The sequence below is a fragment of the Macaca mulatta genome, chromosome 5 (genome assembly GCF_049350105.2).
Source record: "Macaca mulatta isolate MMU2019108-1 chromosome 5, T2T-MMU8v2.0, whole genome shotgun sequence".
Taxonomy (NCBI): Eukaryota; Metazoa; Chordata; class Mammalia; order Primates; family Cercopithecidae; genus Macaca; species Macaca mulatta.
Genome location: NC_133410.1, coordinates 96,124,003 through 96,138,894, shown reverse-complemented (window position 1 = coordinate 96,138,894; position 14,892 = coordinate 96,124,003). Strand labels below are relative to the sequence as shown.

Here is a 14,892-nt window from a genome sequence, read left to right as displayed (position 1 = left end):
AGCCATCCACATCATGCATTTTAAACAAGAGTCTTACAAATTGCATGAGTCAAAGGTCATGAGAAATCCTCATAGTCATACATGAAAATCACCAACGTATTTTAATAGAAGTATATTTTAAAATTGTAGCACAGCCAAATTATATTTATTCTTTTTGCTCATGTTACAAGTATCTAAGGTGTCAGTTTAGTGAGTTTCTGACATATGAAATTTGGTATTATTTACATAGATTTAGTTGAAATTAAAATTAGTAAGTTAATAAATGCATTTAGAATTGCCTAATAAGTAACTAGAGAAACAAAGAAAAAGAACTGGTACTTCTCCATCATTATTTTAATGATGATGACAATAATAATAATAGCACTGAAAGGCAATGCCAAAAAATTTTTCATAGAACAAAATTTGGTATTACAATAACACTATTAAAGTATATATTGCAAACGTTATTGGCATAACTAACTCTCACTCACCTAATAAAATTATATTCTTAGCAGCCAAAACAAGAAATTAACACAATAAATAAAATAACAGATCATTTTATTCTCCAGGCATAAAGGCCCTTATCTTTGTTTAATTATAATTTCATATAGTCAAAATGTAATTTTTTAAACCAGGCTGCCCCAGTGAAAAGTATGTATAAGCTATCATTCACTGAGGTTGTATTGTCTAAGATTTATCTAAGAGAATACATTTACATGTATTATATACCTTAGAAGTTATTTCTATTTCTATTTCAATTTCAAATATCCATAAATTTAACTGGTAATTCCTGTGATTACCAAAGTAAAACCTTTTAATGATAGGTTTCAAAATCCCCTACCAATTGCCCTTTTCACTTGACTTCTATCTCTTAGTCCATTCTGGTCATTTGTTTTGTGGGAACAAATCCACTCATTAGTTTTGGATTTATGGCTTGTCCTATTCTGATTTTGAGATATTCAGCTGGCCATTTTGCTGTCTAAAATAACTCCCATATACTTTATGCCAAACAAAGATCTGATCCATTTTTTAAATGTTGTCTAAGATTCATTTTTTACAGGAAGCTTTCCAAAATGAATTTGTATTTTCTATCTAGGTTAGAAAAATACAATTGCATTATTACTTATCACGTGACTTGTCACTATTGATTTTGTTTATTATTTATCTTTAGATTTATGGTTTCTTGGTAAAGACAGGGTCAGTGTGTCATATGTTATAATTCAAAGTGCTAACATATATACATGTGGCTGGTAATTATAAGAATTTTCTAGAGGTATTTTGGCACATATATTCATACATAATTTTAAAAAATCACAGTGTGATTTTTTTACATGTGATTTTTACATGGGCAAACATTACTGCTTTTCTTTTTTCTTTTTCTTTTTGAGATGGAGTCTCACTCTGTTGCCCAGGCTGGAGTGCAGTGGCATGATCTCGGCTTGCTGCAACCTCCACCTCCCGGGTTCAAGCAATTCTCCTGTCTCAGCCTCCCAAGCAGCTGGGATTATAAGCATGAACCACCACTCCGGCTAATTCCTGTATTTTACAGTAGAGATGGGGTTTCACCATGTTGGCCAGGCTGGTCTTGAATTCCTGATCTCAAGTGATCTGCCTCGCTCGGCCTCCCAAAGTGCTGGGATTACAGGTGTGAGCCACTGCACTGGGCCAAAATGATTGTTTTTATTCCCTTCTGGTATCTGAAATTCTAATGTAGGCTGGTAGTACCACTGTAGTCATATGTATGTACACAGCTATTCATTACTACAGATATTTCTCTAAACTAAAAATAAGGGGAATAAATTGATGGTGGTTGTGATAAATGAATCCAACCAAGAAAATCCTCATCTAGAAGCCAGTTCCTATTTTTAAAAAGATTTTAAAATTAATGATTTGACATCACTGACTAATTTCTAATACTGTATACTAGTAAAAATTCAGGTATTCTAACAAATATTTCAGGTTCCTCTAACTGATTTTCAGAATATGTACGTAATTTAAAAGGGAATTCACATGGAATATTTCAATGTATTTTCTACTGATATAAATCTGTGAATGTATGTATATGCACATGGTTATGTGAGAGATAGGTAAGTTAAACACAAAAAATTTTAATCCATTCAAATGATAATAATCACATATTAAATCTGAAGCCAAACTGGAACTTACAGGGAAGTATATTTTTATATCTGTTCTTCCTTCTGTTTTCCTTAGTTTGCCCAATTAGACACTGATCCAAAGGTTTTAATTCTTGAAGATTCTGTAAGCAAAAAATGGAAATAAATTTGTTGAGATAAGCAGTAAATTCAGTAATAAATGCAAATACTTTAAATGTGTAGTGTGCAAAATTGGTTGATGAGGGCTGATTCTAGTGTTAAATACAGATGTCCTAAATAAGCCTAATGTCAACAGTGATTTGTTAAGTCAGCATTGAAATATATTGTTACAAGTATCTTCAATTGAACATGTTGCAGTCAACTTTATGAGACAGAACTTTGTGTCTTAATTTTTAACTTCTGTTTAAAAGTGTTTATATTTTAGAAAAAAATACAATTTAAAAAACCCAACGCTGCCACAAAGTGATGAGCTAGAGCACAATTTATTGACAGTATTGTCTGTGGGGGTTATAGAATATTCCATGTGGGGTATTGTTGTGGTCAGATAGTCCTAGGTTCTAAAGTCAATTCTTGCTCACTTTTCATTCATTCACTCATTCAAAAAATATAATTGCATGCCCACTATGTGCAAGGTACTGTAATAAGTGATGGGAATATAGTGGGTGAGCAAGAAGATAAGATTTTGGCTCTCCTGGCCTTTACAGCTTATTGGGAGAAAGACACAATAAAGAAGTAAACAAATATTGTAGTATATGTCTTGAAGAAACCAAAAAGCTACTGTGGTAGATAAATCCTTATAAACACTGCTTTAGAAGGGTTGTGATGGAAGTTTTCCAATGGTGACATTTAAATCTAAGAACTTAAAGAAGAAATTATTCCATAGCATGGCAATGAGGAGAGGAAAATACCTTAATTACTGAGCCTCAGTTTCACAATCTATATGGAATTAATATTTTGAGGAATATGTACAAAGCAACAAGCACACAGCGGAAGCTCTTATTAAAGTTAACTCCTTTTAGTGGCTACAAAGCTTAGGAAGTAGGCAAATAAGCAGATGGTTTGAAGAAGAGGGGCAAGGTCAACCTCAAAACCACTCTCTTTTCTAGTGCTAAATATGGACGGTGCCATGAGACCACAGGAGCTAGGGCTCTGAGCCATTGCTGCTTTGAACTAGGACACACATTCTTGGAGCTGTATTCAGTTAGAACCTACTGTTAATGATGAAACACGTCTACAATACACTAATTATAAAGTGGATGGCTGAAATTTATACTTGGCCTTTTTTTTTTTTTAACATTTTTACCTTAACTATGAGGCAGGAAGGATAATCTTCAGGGAAATGTATCAAGTTCCAAGTAGTTAACATTTTAAATCACTATTATTGGAATCCTAATCAGAAAAATTAATTTTCTGCTAGATGTGATAAGGTGGTGCTTTTAGAGTTGGAAAATTTTCAAAATTTCTTCTAATCTTGGGCTAGTAAAGATACATTTTCCTTACAAACTAAATGCATACACCTTGGGAGAGAATCATTGGCAGAAGCCACTTACCTCCAGCTCCTTAGAAGGAATTCCTTGATCTAGCAAACCCCGCAGGACTCGAATGACTGATTTTAAGTTGGCACCCGTGTATTTACCAGAGGGAAGCACTTTGACGACAGGGAGTACAGCGAGCTCCTCGTTTGTCAGAAAGGAATGATCTAATAGGAAGGACAGCAATTTAAAAACAGTTCCTCCAGAACAGATTTAACTAAGTGAACTAATTTCAGCCTATGTTCACCTCATCTTACAAAAGGGAAAGTCTATTTATTTATTTAGAAATAGAATCTTGTTCTATCTCTTTATGAGACAGAACTTTGTGTCTTAATTTTTAACTTCTGTTTAAAAGTGTTTATATTTTAGAAAAAAATACAATTTAAAAAACCCAACGCTGCCACAAAGTGATGAGTTAGAGCACAATTTATTGACAGTATTGTCTGTGAGGGTTATAGAATATTCCATGTGGGGTGTTGTTGGGGTCAGATAGTCCTAGGTTCTAAAGTCAATTCTAAAGTCAAATGTCGCCTAGGATGGAGTACAGTTCTGTAATCACAGCTCACTGCAGCCTTGATCTCCCAGACTCAAGGGATCTTCCTGCCTCAGTCTCCCAAGTAGCTGGGACCACAGTCATGTACCACTCTGTGCCTGGCTAATTTTTAAATATTTTTGAAGAGATGGAGTCTCCCTATGTTGTCCAAGCTGGTCTTGAACTCCTGGCCTCAAGTGATCCTCCTGTCTTGGCTTCCCCAAGTGCTGGGACAAGAGACGCGAGCCACTGCATCTGGCTAGGAAGGTCTTTATGTTACTTTATTTATTTTATATATTTATATATGTGTGTGTGTATATACACATAATAAATATATATGTATATATGTGTATATATAAAAGTGTGTGTGTGTGTGTGTGTATATATATATATAGCCACTCTACCTGGCTAGGAAGGTCTTTATTTTATTTATTTTATACACACACACACACACGGTCTGATTCTGTAGCCCACGCTGGAGTGCAATGGCACAATCACAGCTCAATGCAGCTTCAACCACCTGGCTCAGGTGGTCCTCCCACCTCAGCCTTCCTGGTGGCTGGGACTACAGGTAAGCACCACCACGCCTGGGTCACTTTTTGTATTTTTTTGTAGAGATAGGGTTTTGCCATGTTACCCAAGCTGGTCCTGAACTCCTGGGCTCAAGCGATCCGCCTGCCTTGGCCTCCCAAAGTGCTGGGATTCCAGGCATGAGCCATTGTGCCTGGCCAGAAAAGTCTTTAAATACGCAACAACTAATAATATTTCCCCCAGAACAGATTTAATTAACAAATGAACTAATTTCAGCCTATTCTTACCTCATCATACAAAAGGGAAAGTCTTTAAATATGAGAGAATAAATAAGGTAATAGAATTAATAGGTAGGCTGATAACTACAATTAACACAGGGAAGTCTGCCCTAGCACACTCTCACACCCAGCTTTTAAGGAGATACCTCACTGACGTTCAGAAGTGTTTAAGGCTCTTGGCTCTCATTCATCTACAGTTTCTAAAGGAGTTTATGTTGTTTCTTTCTGCTTCTCTTGACTCAAATGACACTTTTAAAACATTTTTGATAAGGGATTTATCATGGGCAGTCTGGGGACAGCTTGTTTCTTTTCCCTGCAAAACCAGCCATAAAAAGGTAATTGTACTTAGTTCTCAGAATTTCAGAAACAACATAATAGGTAGGCAATTTTTTAAAAGAAGTGTTCTGGATAACAGTAAATGGGATTCTTTCAACAACAGAACTCTGTTACAGTAAGAGAAGATGAATTTTTCTGAAGAATCCCAAACTTCACAATATTCTCTATTTTATGCTCCCCTGACTCCTTACACACATCACACAGACACACACACTAAAATCTTGATCTCATATATAGAGAAAGGCTTTATAAATGATGGGAAAAGATGAAAAAAATCACAGCACATCAAACAAATACAAAATTGGTATGTGTTAAGACTAACAGACTAATATGTTTTATTTTAAAAAACAAACTTTTAGTTAAATAAATACCTTTAAATTGTTGCAACAGAGTCAATGGAACCATCATTTTAGCAGATAATTGAGAATTATAATGACAATATCCTTTGCTTCAGTACTTTTACTCTAAAATGTGACCATAAGTAAAATATATGTATATACATTCTTTTTATGAACAGCTTGATTGCAGAAAATCAAATGTATTTTAGATATTTCTTAGCCTAGTTTTTCTTAAATTGGGCTCTGCTGACCCATGGAGGCAAGTATTTCTACATAAGCATTTAAAAATTTTGTTTTAATTTCAAGATAATATAAAAAGCACATTCTAGATCACCTGAATAACCAACTCATAACTAAACACTGAATTATTTCAGTGCCTTGAGTTGCAATGTGTTGCTCACCCTGGCACCAGTAGAGAATGATAATCTAAAATAATGGCATTAAATGTTATTCAAACTGTTCCATAAACATTCTCAGTGCTTCTTATGTTCTCAAATTTGAGAAATGCTGTCCTAAAGTTTTACAAGTATGCTTAGCTGTATTTGAAATTCTAATCTGCATAACATACGCAGCTTAAACTGTTACCCGCTCCCTCCCCACCCAAAAAACCCCAGGAACTCATTACAAAAAATTACCAAATTTAGTTCTATTACTACTTTTCATTTAAATTAGCTTCTAAGAACATGGGGAAAGTAAGAGAGACACTTCAGAAATTCCTTACTATGGGAGATTACTCTAGGAACACTGATTTCTCTCTTCACCATCCATCCTTGGCACAAAGAACTCAAGGGAATTCTTTATTTGCATGGAGAAAGCTATCAAACACCAGGGCCAGTTATCCCTGGCCCATGACCAGCTAATTTTTGTATTTTTAGAAGAGACGGGGTTTCGCCTATTGGTCAGGCTGGTCCAACTCCTGACCTCAGGTGATTAGCCTGCTTCGGCCTTCCAAAGTGCTGGGGTTATAGGCGTGGGCCAGCACACCCAGCCTAAGCTGTTAATTTCTTTAAAAAAAACTAAGACTTTGCTTTGAATGACAAAACCATGTTCTTTCATTATAGTAACACTTCCTGACATGAAATAAGAGGAATGAAACACTGGATAGAATTTCATTTCTCTATTGGCTCAGTAATAACATGCAAAGGCAGTAACAGTGAAACAGACCAATTGATTCCCGATCATAAAAGATAAGGTTGGGATTCTAGGATAATAATAATTATTGGCCAGGTGCAGTGGCTCATGCCTGTAATCCCAGCACTTTGGGAGGCCCAGGTGGGTGGATCACCTGAGGTCAGGAGTTAGAGACTAGCCTGGCCAACATGATGAAACCCCATCTCTACTAAAAAGAGAAAAAAATAGCTAGGCGTGGTGGCACGCACCTGTAATCCCAGCTACTCGGGAGGCTGAGGCAGGAGAATTGCTTGAATTCAGGAGATGGAGGTTGCAGTGAGCCAAGATTGTGCCACTGTATTCACCGGCCTGGGCGATGAGCAAGACTCTGTCTCAAAAAAAAAAAAAAAAAAAAAAAAAAAAGGGCCCCTTGACTTCTCCTTCCAGAATGGCAAAATTATGACTTCATATTTCCACTTAAAGTATGTATACATGGTCAAACTGAGGGGGCATGCCGAAGATGGCCAAATAGGAACAGCTCCAGCCTCCAGCTCCCAGCGTGAGTGACACAGAAGATGGGTGATTTCTGCATTTTCAACTGAGGTACCAGGTTCATCTCACTGGGGAGTGCTGGACAATTGGTGCTGGTCAGCTGGTGCAGCCCGACCAGTGAGAGCTGAAGCAGGGTGAGGCATTACCTCACCTGGGAAGCACAAGGGGGAAGGGAATCCCTTTTCCTAGCCAAGGGAAACTGAGACACACAACACCTGGAAAATCAGGTAACTCCTACCCTAATACTGTGCTTTACCAAGGGTCTTGGCAAACGGCACACCAGGAGATTATATCTCACACCTGGCCCGGAGGGTCCCACACCCACGGAGCCTCCCTCATTGCTAGCACAGCAGTTGGAGATCTAACTGCAAGGAGGCAGCGAGGCTGGGGGAGGGGCACCCACCATTGCTGAGGCTTAAGTAGGTAAACAAAGCTGCCCAGAAGCTTGAACTGGGTGGAGCCCACCGCAGTTCAAGGAGGCCTGCCTGCCTCTGTAGACTCCTCCTCTGGGGACAGGGCATAGCTAAACAAAAAGAAGCAGAAACCTCGGCAGAGGTTAATGCCCCTGTCTGATAGCTTTGAAGAGAGCAGTGGATCTCCCAGCACGGAAGTTGAGATATGAGAACAGACAGACTGCCTGCACAAGTGGGTCCCTGACCCCTGAGTAGCCTAACTGGGAGACATCCCCCACTAGGTGCAGACCTACACCTCACACCTCACACAGCGGTGTACACCCCTGAGACAAAGCTTCCAGAGCAAGAATCAGACAGCAACACTTGCTGTTCAGCAACATTCTATCTTCTGTAGCCTCTGCTGCTGATACCCAGGCAAACAGGGTCTGGAGTGGACCTCAAGCAAATTCCAACAGACCTACAGCTGAGGGTCCTGGCTGTTAGAAGGAAAACTAACAAACAGAAAGGACACCCACATCAAAACCCCATCAGTACATCACCATCATCAAAGACCAAAGGCAGATAAAACCACAAAGATGGGGAAAAAGCAGTGCAGAAAAGCTGGAAATGAAAAAAATCAGAGCGCATCTCCCCCTCCAAAAGAACACAGCTCATTGTCAGCAATGGAACAAAGCTGGACGGAGAATGACTTTGATGAGTTGAGAGAAGAAGGCTTCAGTCGATCAAACTTCTTAGAGCTAAAGGAGGAGCTACGTAACCAGTGCAAAGAAACTAAAAACCTTGAAAAAATAATAGATGAATGGATAACTAGAATAATCAATGCAGAGAAGACTTTAAAAGAACTGATATAGACAAAAACCATAACATGAAAACTACGTGACAAATGCACAAGCTTCAGTAACTGACTCAATCAACTGGAAGAAAGAGTATCAGCGACTGAAGATCAAATGAATGAAATGAGACGAGAAGAGAAGCATGGAGAAAAAAGAGTAAAAAGAAATGAACGAAGCCTCCAAGAAGTATGGGATTATGTGAAAAGATCAAATCTACATCTGATTGGTGTGCCTGAAAGTGAGGGAGAAAATGGAACCAAGTTGGAAAACACTCTGCAGGATATCATCCAGGAGAACTTCCCCAACCTAGCAAGGCAGGCCAACATTCAAATTCAGTAAATACAGAGAATGCCACAATGATACTCCTCAAGAAGGGCAACTCCAAAACACATAATTGTCAGATTCATCAAAGTTGAAATGAAGGAAAAAATGTTAAGGGCAGCCAGAGAGAAAGGTCAGGTTACACATAAAGGAAAGCCCATCAGACTAACAGCAGATTTCTCAGCAGTAAGCCTACAAGCCAGAAGAGAGTGCGGGCCAATATTCAACATTCTTAAAGAAAATAATTTTCAACCCAGAATTTCATATCCAGCCAAACTAAGCTTCATAAGTTAAGGAGAAATAAAATTCTTAACAGATAAGCAAATGCTTAGAGATTTTGTCACCACCAAGCCTGCCCTACAAGAGATCCTGAAGGAAGCACTAAACATGGAAAGGAACAACAGGTAACAGCCATTGCAAAAACATGTCAAAATGTAAAGTCCATCAATGCCAGGAAGAAACTGCATCAACTAGCGAGCAAAATAACCAGCTAATATCATAATGACAGGATCAAGTTCACACATAACAATATTAACCTTAAATGTAAATGGACTAAATGGTCCAATTAAAAGACACAGACTGGCAAATTGGATAAAGAGTCAAGACCCATCAGTATGCTGTATTCAGGAGACCCATCTCACATGCAGAGATACACATAGGCCCAAAATAAAGGGATGGAGGAAGATCTACCAAGCAAATGGAAAACGAAAAAAAAGGAGGGGTTGCAATCCTAGACTCTGATAAAACAGACTTTAAACCATTAAAGATCAAAAGAGACAAAGAAGGCCATTACATAATGGTAAAGGGATCAATTCAACAGGAAGAGCTAACTATCCTAAATATATATGCACCCAATACAGGAGCACCCAGATACATACAGCAAGTCCTCAGAGACTTACAAAGAGGCTTAGACTCCCATACAATAATAATGGGAGACTTTAACACCCCACTGTCAACATTAGACAGATCAATGAGACAGAAAGTTAACAAGGATATCCAGCAATTGAACTCAATTCTGCACCAAGTGGACCTAATAAACATCTACAGAACTCTCCACCCCAAATCAATAGAATATACATTCTTCTCAGCACCACATCGCACTTATTCCAAAATTGACCACATAGTTGGAAGTAAAGCACTCCTCAGCAAATGTAAAAGAACAGAAATTATAACAAACTGTCTCTCAGACCACAGTGCAATCAAACTAGAACTCAGGACTAAGAAACTCAATCAAAACTGCTCAACTACATGGAAACCGAACAACCTGCTCCTGAATGACTATTGGGTACATAACGAAATGAAGGCAGAAATAAAGATGTTTTTTTGAAACCAATGAGAACAAAGATACAATATACCAGAATTACTGGGACACATTTAAAGCAGCGTGTAGAGGGAAATTTATAGCACTAAATGCCCACAAGAGAAAGCAGGAAAGATCTAAAATTGACACTCTAACATCACAAATAAAAGAACTAGAGAAGCAAGAGCAAACACATTCAAAACCTAGAAGAAGGCAAGAAATAACTAAGATCAGAGAACTGAAGGAGATAGAGACACAAAAAACCCTCCAAAAAATCAATGAATCCAGGAGCTGGTTTTTTGAAAGATCTACAAAATTGATAGACCGCTAGCAAGACTAATAAAGAAGAAAAGAGAGAAGAATCAAAGAGTTGCAATAAAAAATGATAAAGGGGATATCACCACCGATCCTACAGAAATACAAACTACCATCAGAGAATACTATAAACACCTCTACGCAAATAAACTAGAAAACCTAGAAGAAATGGATAATTTTCTGGACACTTAAACTCTCCCAAGACTAAACCAGGAAGAAGTTGAATCCCTGAATAGACCAATAGCAGGCTCTGAAATTGAGGCAATAATTAATAGCCTACCAACCAAAAAAAGTCCAGGACCAGATGATTCACAGCTGAATTCTACCAGAGGTACAAGGAGGAGTTGGTACCATTCCTTCTGAAACTATTCCAATCAATAGAAAAAGAGGGAATCCTCCCTAACTCATTTTATGAGGCTAGCATCATCTTGATACCAAAGCCTGGCAATAAACGTAATCCAGCATATAAACAGAACCAAATACAAAAACCACATGATTATCTCAATAGATGCAGAAAAGGCCTTTGACAAAATTCAACAGCCCTTCGTGCTAAAAACTCTCAATAAATTCGGTATTGATGGAACGTATCTCAAAAGAATAAGAGCTATTTATGACAAACCCACAGCCAGTATCAGAATGGGTAAAAACTGCAAGCATTCCCTTTGAATGCCCGCCTGTAATCCCAGCTACTCGGGAGGCTGAGGCAGGAGAATTGCTTGAACAGGGGAGGTGGAGGTTGCAGTGAGCCAAGATTATGCCACTGCACTCCCAGTTTCCGTTTCAAAAAAAAAAAAAAAAGCAAATAATGTATACATATGGTAAAATAGCATATCCATATAGTCTGAAAATCATCACTTAAAAACAACTTATTTTCCCAATTCATTATTTTTGAGGAAAAAACTCATTACAATTCTTGCCTTTATCAGAATCTTCATAGTTTGTTCTCTCTGTTGGCAACTCATCACTTCCCCATGTTATTGCATCATCATCAGTCTTCTTTTCTTGTGACTTCTGAATTAAGCTATGAAAACAAAACACATTTGTAACATTTTCTTCATTTTTGTACTCAAATTAAACATTACAGCCCTGAATGATTTTCTCTACAATTATTACAGTATTTTAAAATAGAATGTCTGATTAAGAAAACCAAATCCACAATTCTTAAAATTTATTGGTAGATGTAAACAACTGAGACGTAGAATGGTTTAATACAGTTTTAAAATTTATCCTTGGACAGATCCCAAGTCTTTGAACTTCAGACTGAAGGAGTCCATTTGAGGATGTAGAAGGTGGTGGTTTTATTTCTATCCTTCAACATGGATGAGAGATTACAATTGTATTGGCGTATAGCTTTCTCCTTCTTTTCAGCAGCTGCCCACTATTGTAAAATACCAATGTATCTTAATTTATTTAAAGAAGTCTCTGTTGACGGGTATAGCCTTTTGCTACAACAGGAGGCCAGAAGGACACTCCTGTACCTGGGCACTCACTTAATGTAATGAAACCCAGTACAAGTTCTCAATATTTTGGGAGTGCAAAACAGATGGTAAGATGGATGGCTTTGGTAAGGTGGATGGCTAGGAGAGAGAAACCAGGTAGGAGAACGGTGTTTAGTGCTAAGGTGAGGTGAAAAAGGATACATAAAAGCCTGAATACATTTTGAACTTTCTGATATTCAGGGGGAACAAAGCAGAGTACTTTTATCCGATGACATTAGTATACACCAGGACATGGACTAATGCTCCCAAGATGTCAACAGGGCAGCAATTATGCTGCTTTTATGACAGATGTTTCCCCCTGTTCTAACTCACTGTGGGTGACAACACTTATTTTGCTGGGTTAAAAAGCTCTATATCCATGAAATGTCTGGGAAAGCTTCAGTAGAGAGTTCTCCTCTTGTGTGACAATGTTCCTGCTCATTCCTCTCATCAAACAAGGCAATTTTGTGAGCTTCAGTGGAAAATTACTAGGAATCCATCTTAGAGCCCTTATTTGGCTCCTTCTGACTTTTTGTTCCTCAATCTCAAAAAATCTGTAAAGGGCAAGCATTTTTCTTCAGTTAATAATGTAAAAAAGACTGCATTGATATGGTTAAATTGGCAGGATCTTCTGTGTTTTAGGGATGAATTAAATGGCTAGTATCGTCACCTACAAAAGTGTGCTAAACTTGATGGAGCTTATGTTAATAAAGTTTATATTTTACATTTTTATCTTTTAACTCTATTTTTTCATGAACTTTCTGAAGTCCCCTCATATATATGAAACCTTTCCCTCACATATATTTTGGTTAAAAAAGACCTTATTTTATAATTAGAAATTGTTTAAAACATATTTTTGTGGGTTTTAAAAAACTTTCTTATTTTTTTTGTTTCATATTCTCTTTAAAAATTTGTAAATTTTTAAAGTATAGAAAAATAGAGAAACTGAAAAATAAATGACCCATAACCCAACATGAGAAGACAGTCACTATCATGATTATTGGCACATTTCCATTAGTTCACTCTTTCATTCATTTTTTCCCATGGTTAAGAGAATATCGCTTTTTTGAAGCAATGGTATAATAAACACATTTTCACATGTCACTAGAATCTCCTAGTAACAAAAATTTTAAAACTTTTTTTTTTTTTTTGAGACAGTGTCTCGCTCTGTTGCCCAGGCTGGAGTACAGTGGCGTGATCTCGGCTCACTGTAACATCCACCTCCCGGGTTCCAGTAATTCTCCTGCCTTAGCCTCCTGAGTAGCTGGGATTACAGACACACGTCACCACACCCAGCTAATTTTTATATTTTTAGTAGAGACGGGGTTTCACCATGTTGGCCAGACTGGTCTCCAACTCCTGGCCTCAAGTGATCCGCCCATCTCAGCCTCCCAAAGTTCTGGGATTACAGGCATGAGACACTATGCCTGGGTTTTTGTCTTTTTAGTAGAGAACGGGGTTTCACCATGTTGGCCAGGCTAGTCTTGAACTCCTGACCTCAGGTGATCCGCCAGCCTCAGCCTCCCAAAGCACTGGGATTACAGGCATGAGCCACTGCACCTGGCCTGAAAAATTTAAAGCATTCTTAATATTCAACCATAGTTTCATAATTTACTCAACAATGCTTATTTTACTCAGAGCATTTATAGACAGACAGACAGATAGATAGAAGCATTATGGATACTTTGCAAATTATTTTCTTACCTTTCACTTTTTACTTTTTCTTCACAATATTCTTCACAGCCATTCATTTTGGTGGGCTACAATAAAAATAAATAAGAATCAAATCAGCCCATTGTAACAAAAAAATCAATCTCATACTATTTTTTTTCCTGTTAGTTATTTCCTATATTTACTGTTATTGTTCATCTTTATATTACAAAGACACATAGGACATTCAATTAATACACTCCAAAGAGTGGCTGAGACATCAGTGGCCCAACAGTCTTTGCTGTTCCCACTTAGTTATCTTCACACTCATCTTGGCTTTTCATGTTTTTAAAGAGATGGAGTCTGTTGCCTGGGCTGGAGTCCAGTGGTACAATCATGACTCATTGTAACCTCAAACTCTTGGGCTCAAGCAATCCTCCCCCCTCAGCCTCCTGAGTACTAGGGACTACAGGTGTATGCCACCATGCCTGGTTAATTTAAATTTTTTTTTTTTTTCTGTAGAGATGGAATCTCACTATGTTGCCCAGGCTGGTCTTAAACTCCTAGCCTTGAGTCACTCTCCTGCCTTAGCCTCCCAAAGTTTTGGGATTACAGGTGTCAGCCATTGCAGCCAGCTTGGCCTTCATTTCTTATCTTAAAAATATTAATAGGAAAGAGGTAAAGAGGAAAAAAGATGAAAGTGTGAATTAATGATTATTTAGATATGCACATTTGGTATATGCTTTTCTACTACTTCAATTTTAAAATCTTAAAAAAGCTTTGAGAAAATCTTAGTAGTTTCAAAGATGTTAAATTATAATATATTGCCCCTTTATCATTAAAGATTAACCAACTCATACTTTAACTGAGTATGGTATGTTTCAAAGATTCAAATACTGCAGCAGGAGCAGTTTGCTACAATTAGAAAGAGATGCCAAATTGTATCCTTTTTTGGTTATACTTCGAGTTCTGGGGTACATGTGCATACCATGCAGGTTTGTTACATAGGTATACATGTGCCTTGTTGGTGTGCTGTACCCATCAACTCATCATTTACATTAGGTATTTCTCCTAATGCTATCCCTCCCCCAATCCCCCACACCCGTGACAGGCCCTGGTGTGTGACGTTCCCCGCCCTGTGTCCATGTGTTCTCATTGTTCAGCTCCCACCTATGAGTGAGAACATGTGGTGGTTGGTTTTCTGTCCTTGTGATAGTTTGCTTAGAATGATGGTTCCTAGCTTCATCCATGTCCCTGCAAAGGACATGAACTCATCCTGT

General features: G+C 37.8%; 1 protein-coding gene across 33 annotated transcripts in view; it reads right to left on the bottom strand.

Moving 5' to 3' along the window:
- PTPN13 (protein tyrosine phosphatase non-receptor type 13) overlaps positions 1 to 14,892 on the bottom strand; it is a 224,210-nt gene that overhangs the window by 7,374 nt on the left and 201,944 nt on the right. For all 33 annotated transcript variants that reach the window (XM_078001959.1, XM_078001963.1, XM_078001960.1 and 30 more), the window contains 4 exons: positions 13,667 to 13,722; positions 11,402 to 11,505; positions 3,644 to 3,792; positions 2,146 to 2,236 (listed from right to left, as the gene is read on the bottom strand). In XM_078001959.1, coding sequence (XP_077858085.1) covers positions 2,146 to 2,236; positions 3,644 to 3,792; positions 11,402 to 11,505; positions 13,667 to 13,722 — 400 coding nt within the window. The remainder of the gene's footprint in view (positions 1 to 2,145; positions 2,237 to 3,643; positions 3,793 to 11,401; positions 11,506 to 13,666; positions 13,723 to 14,892) is intronic.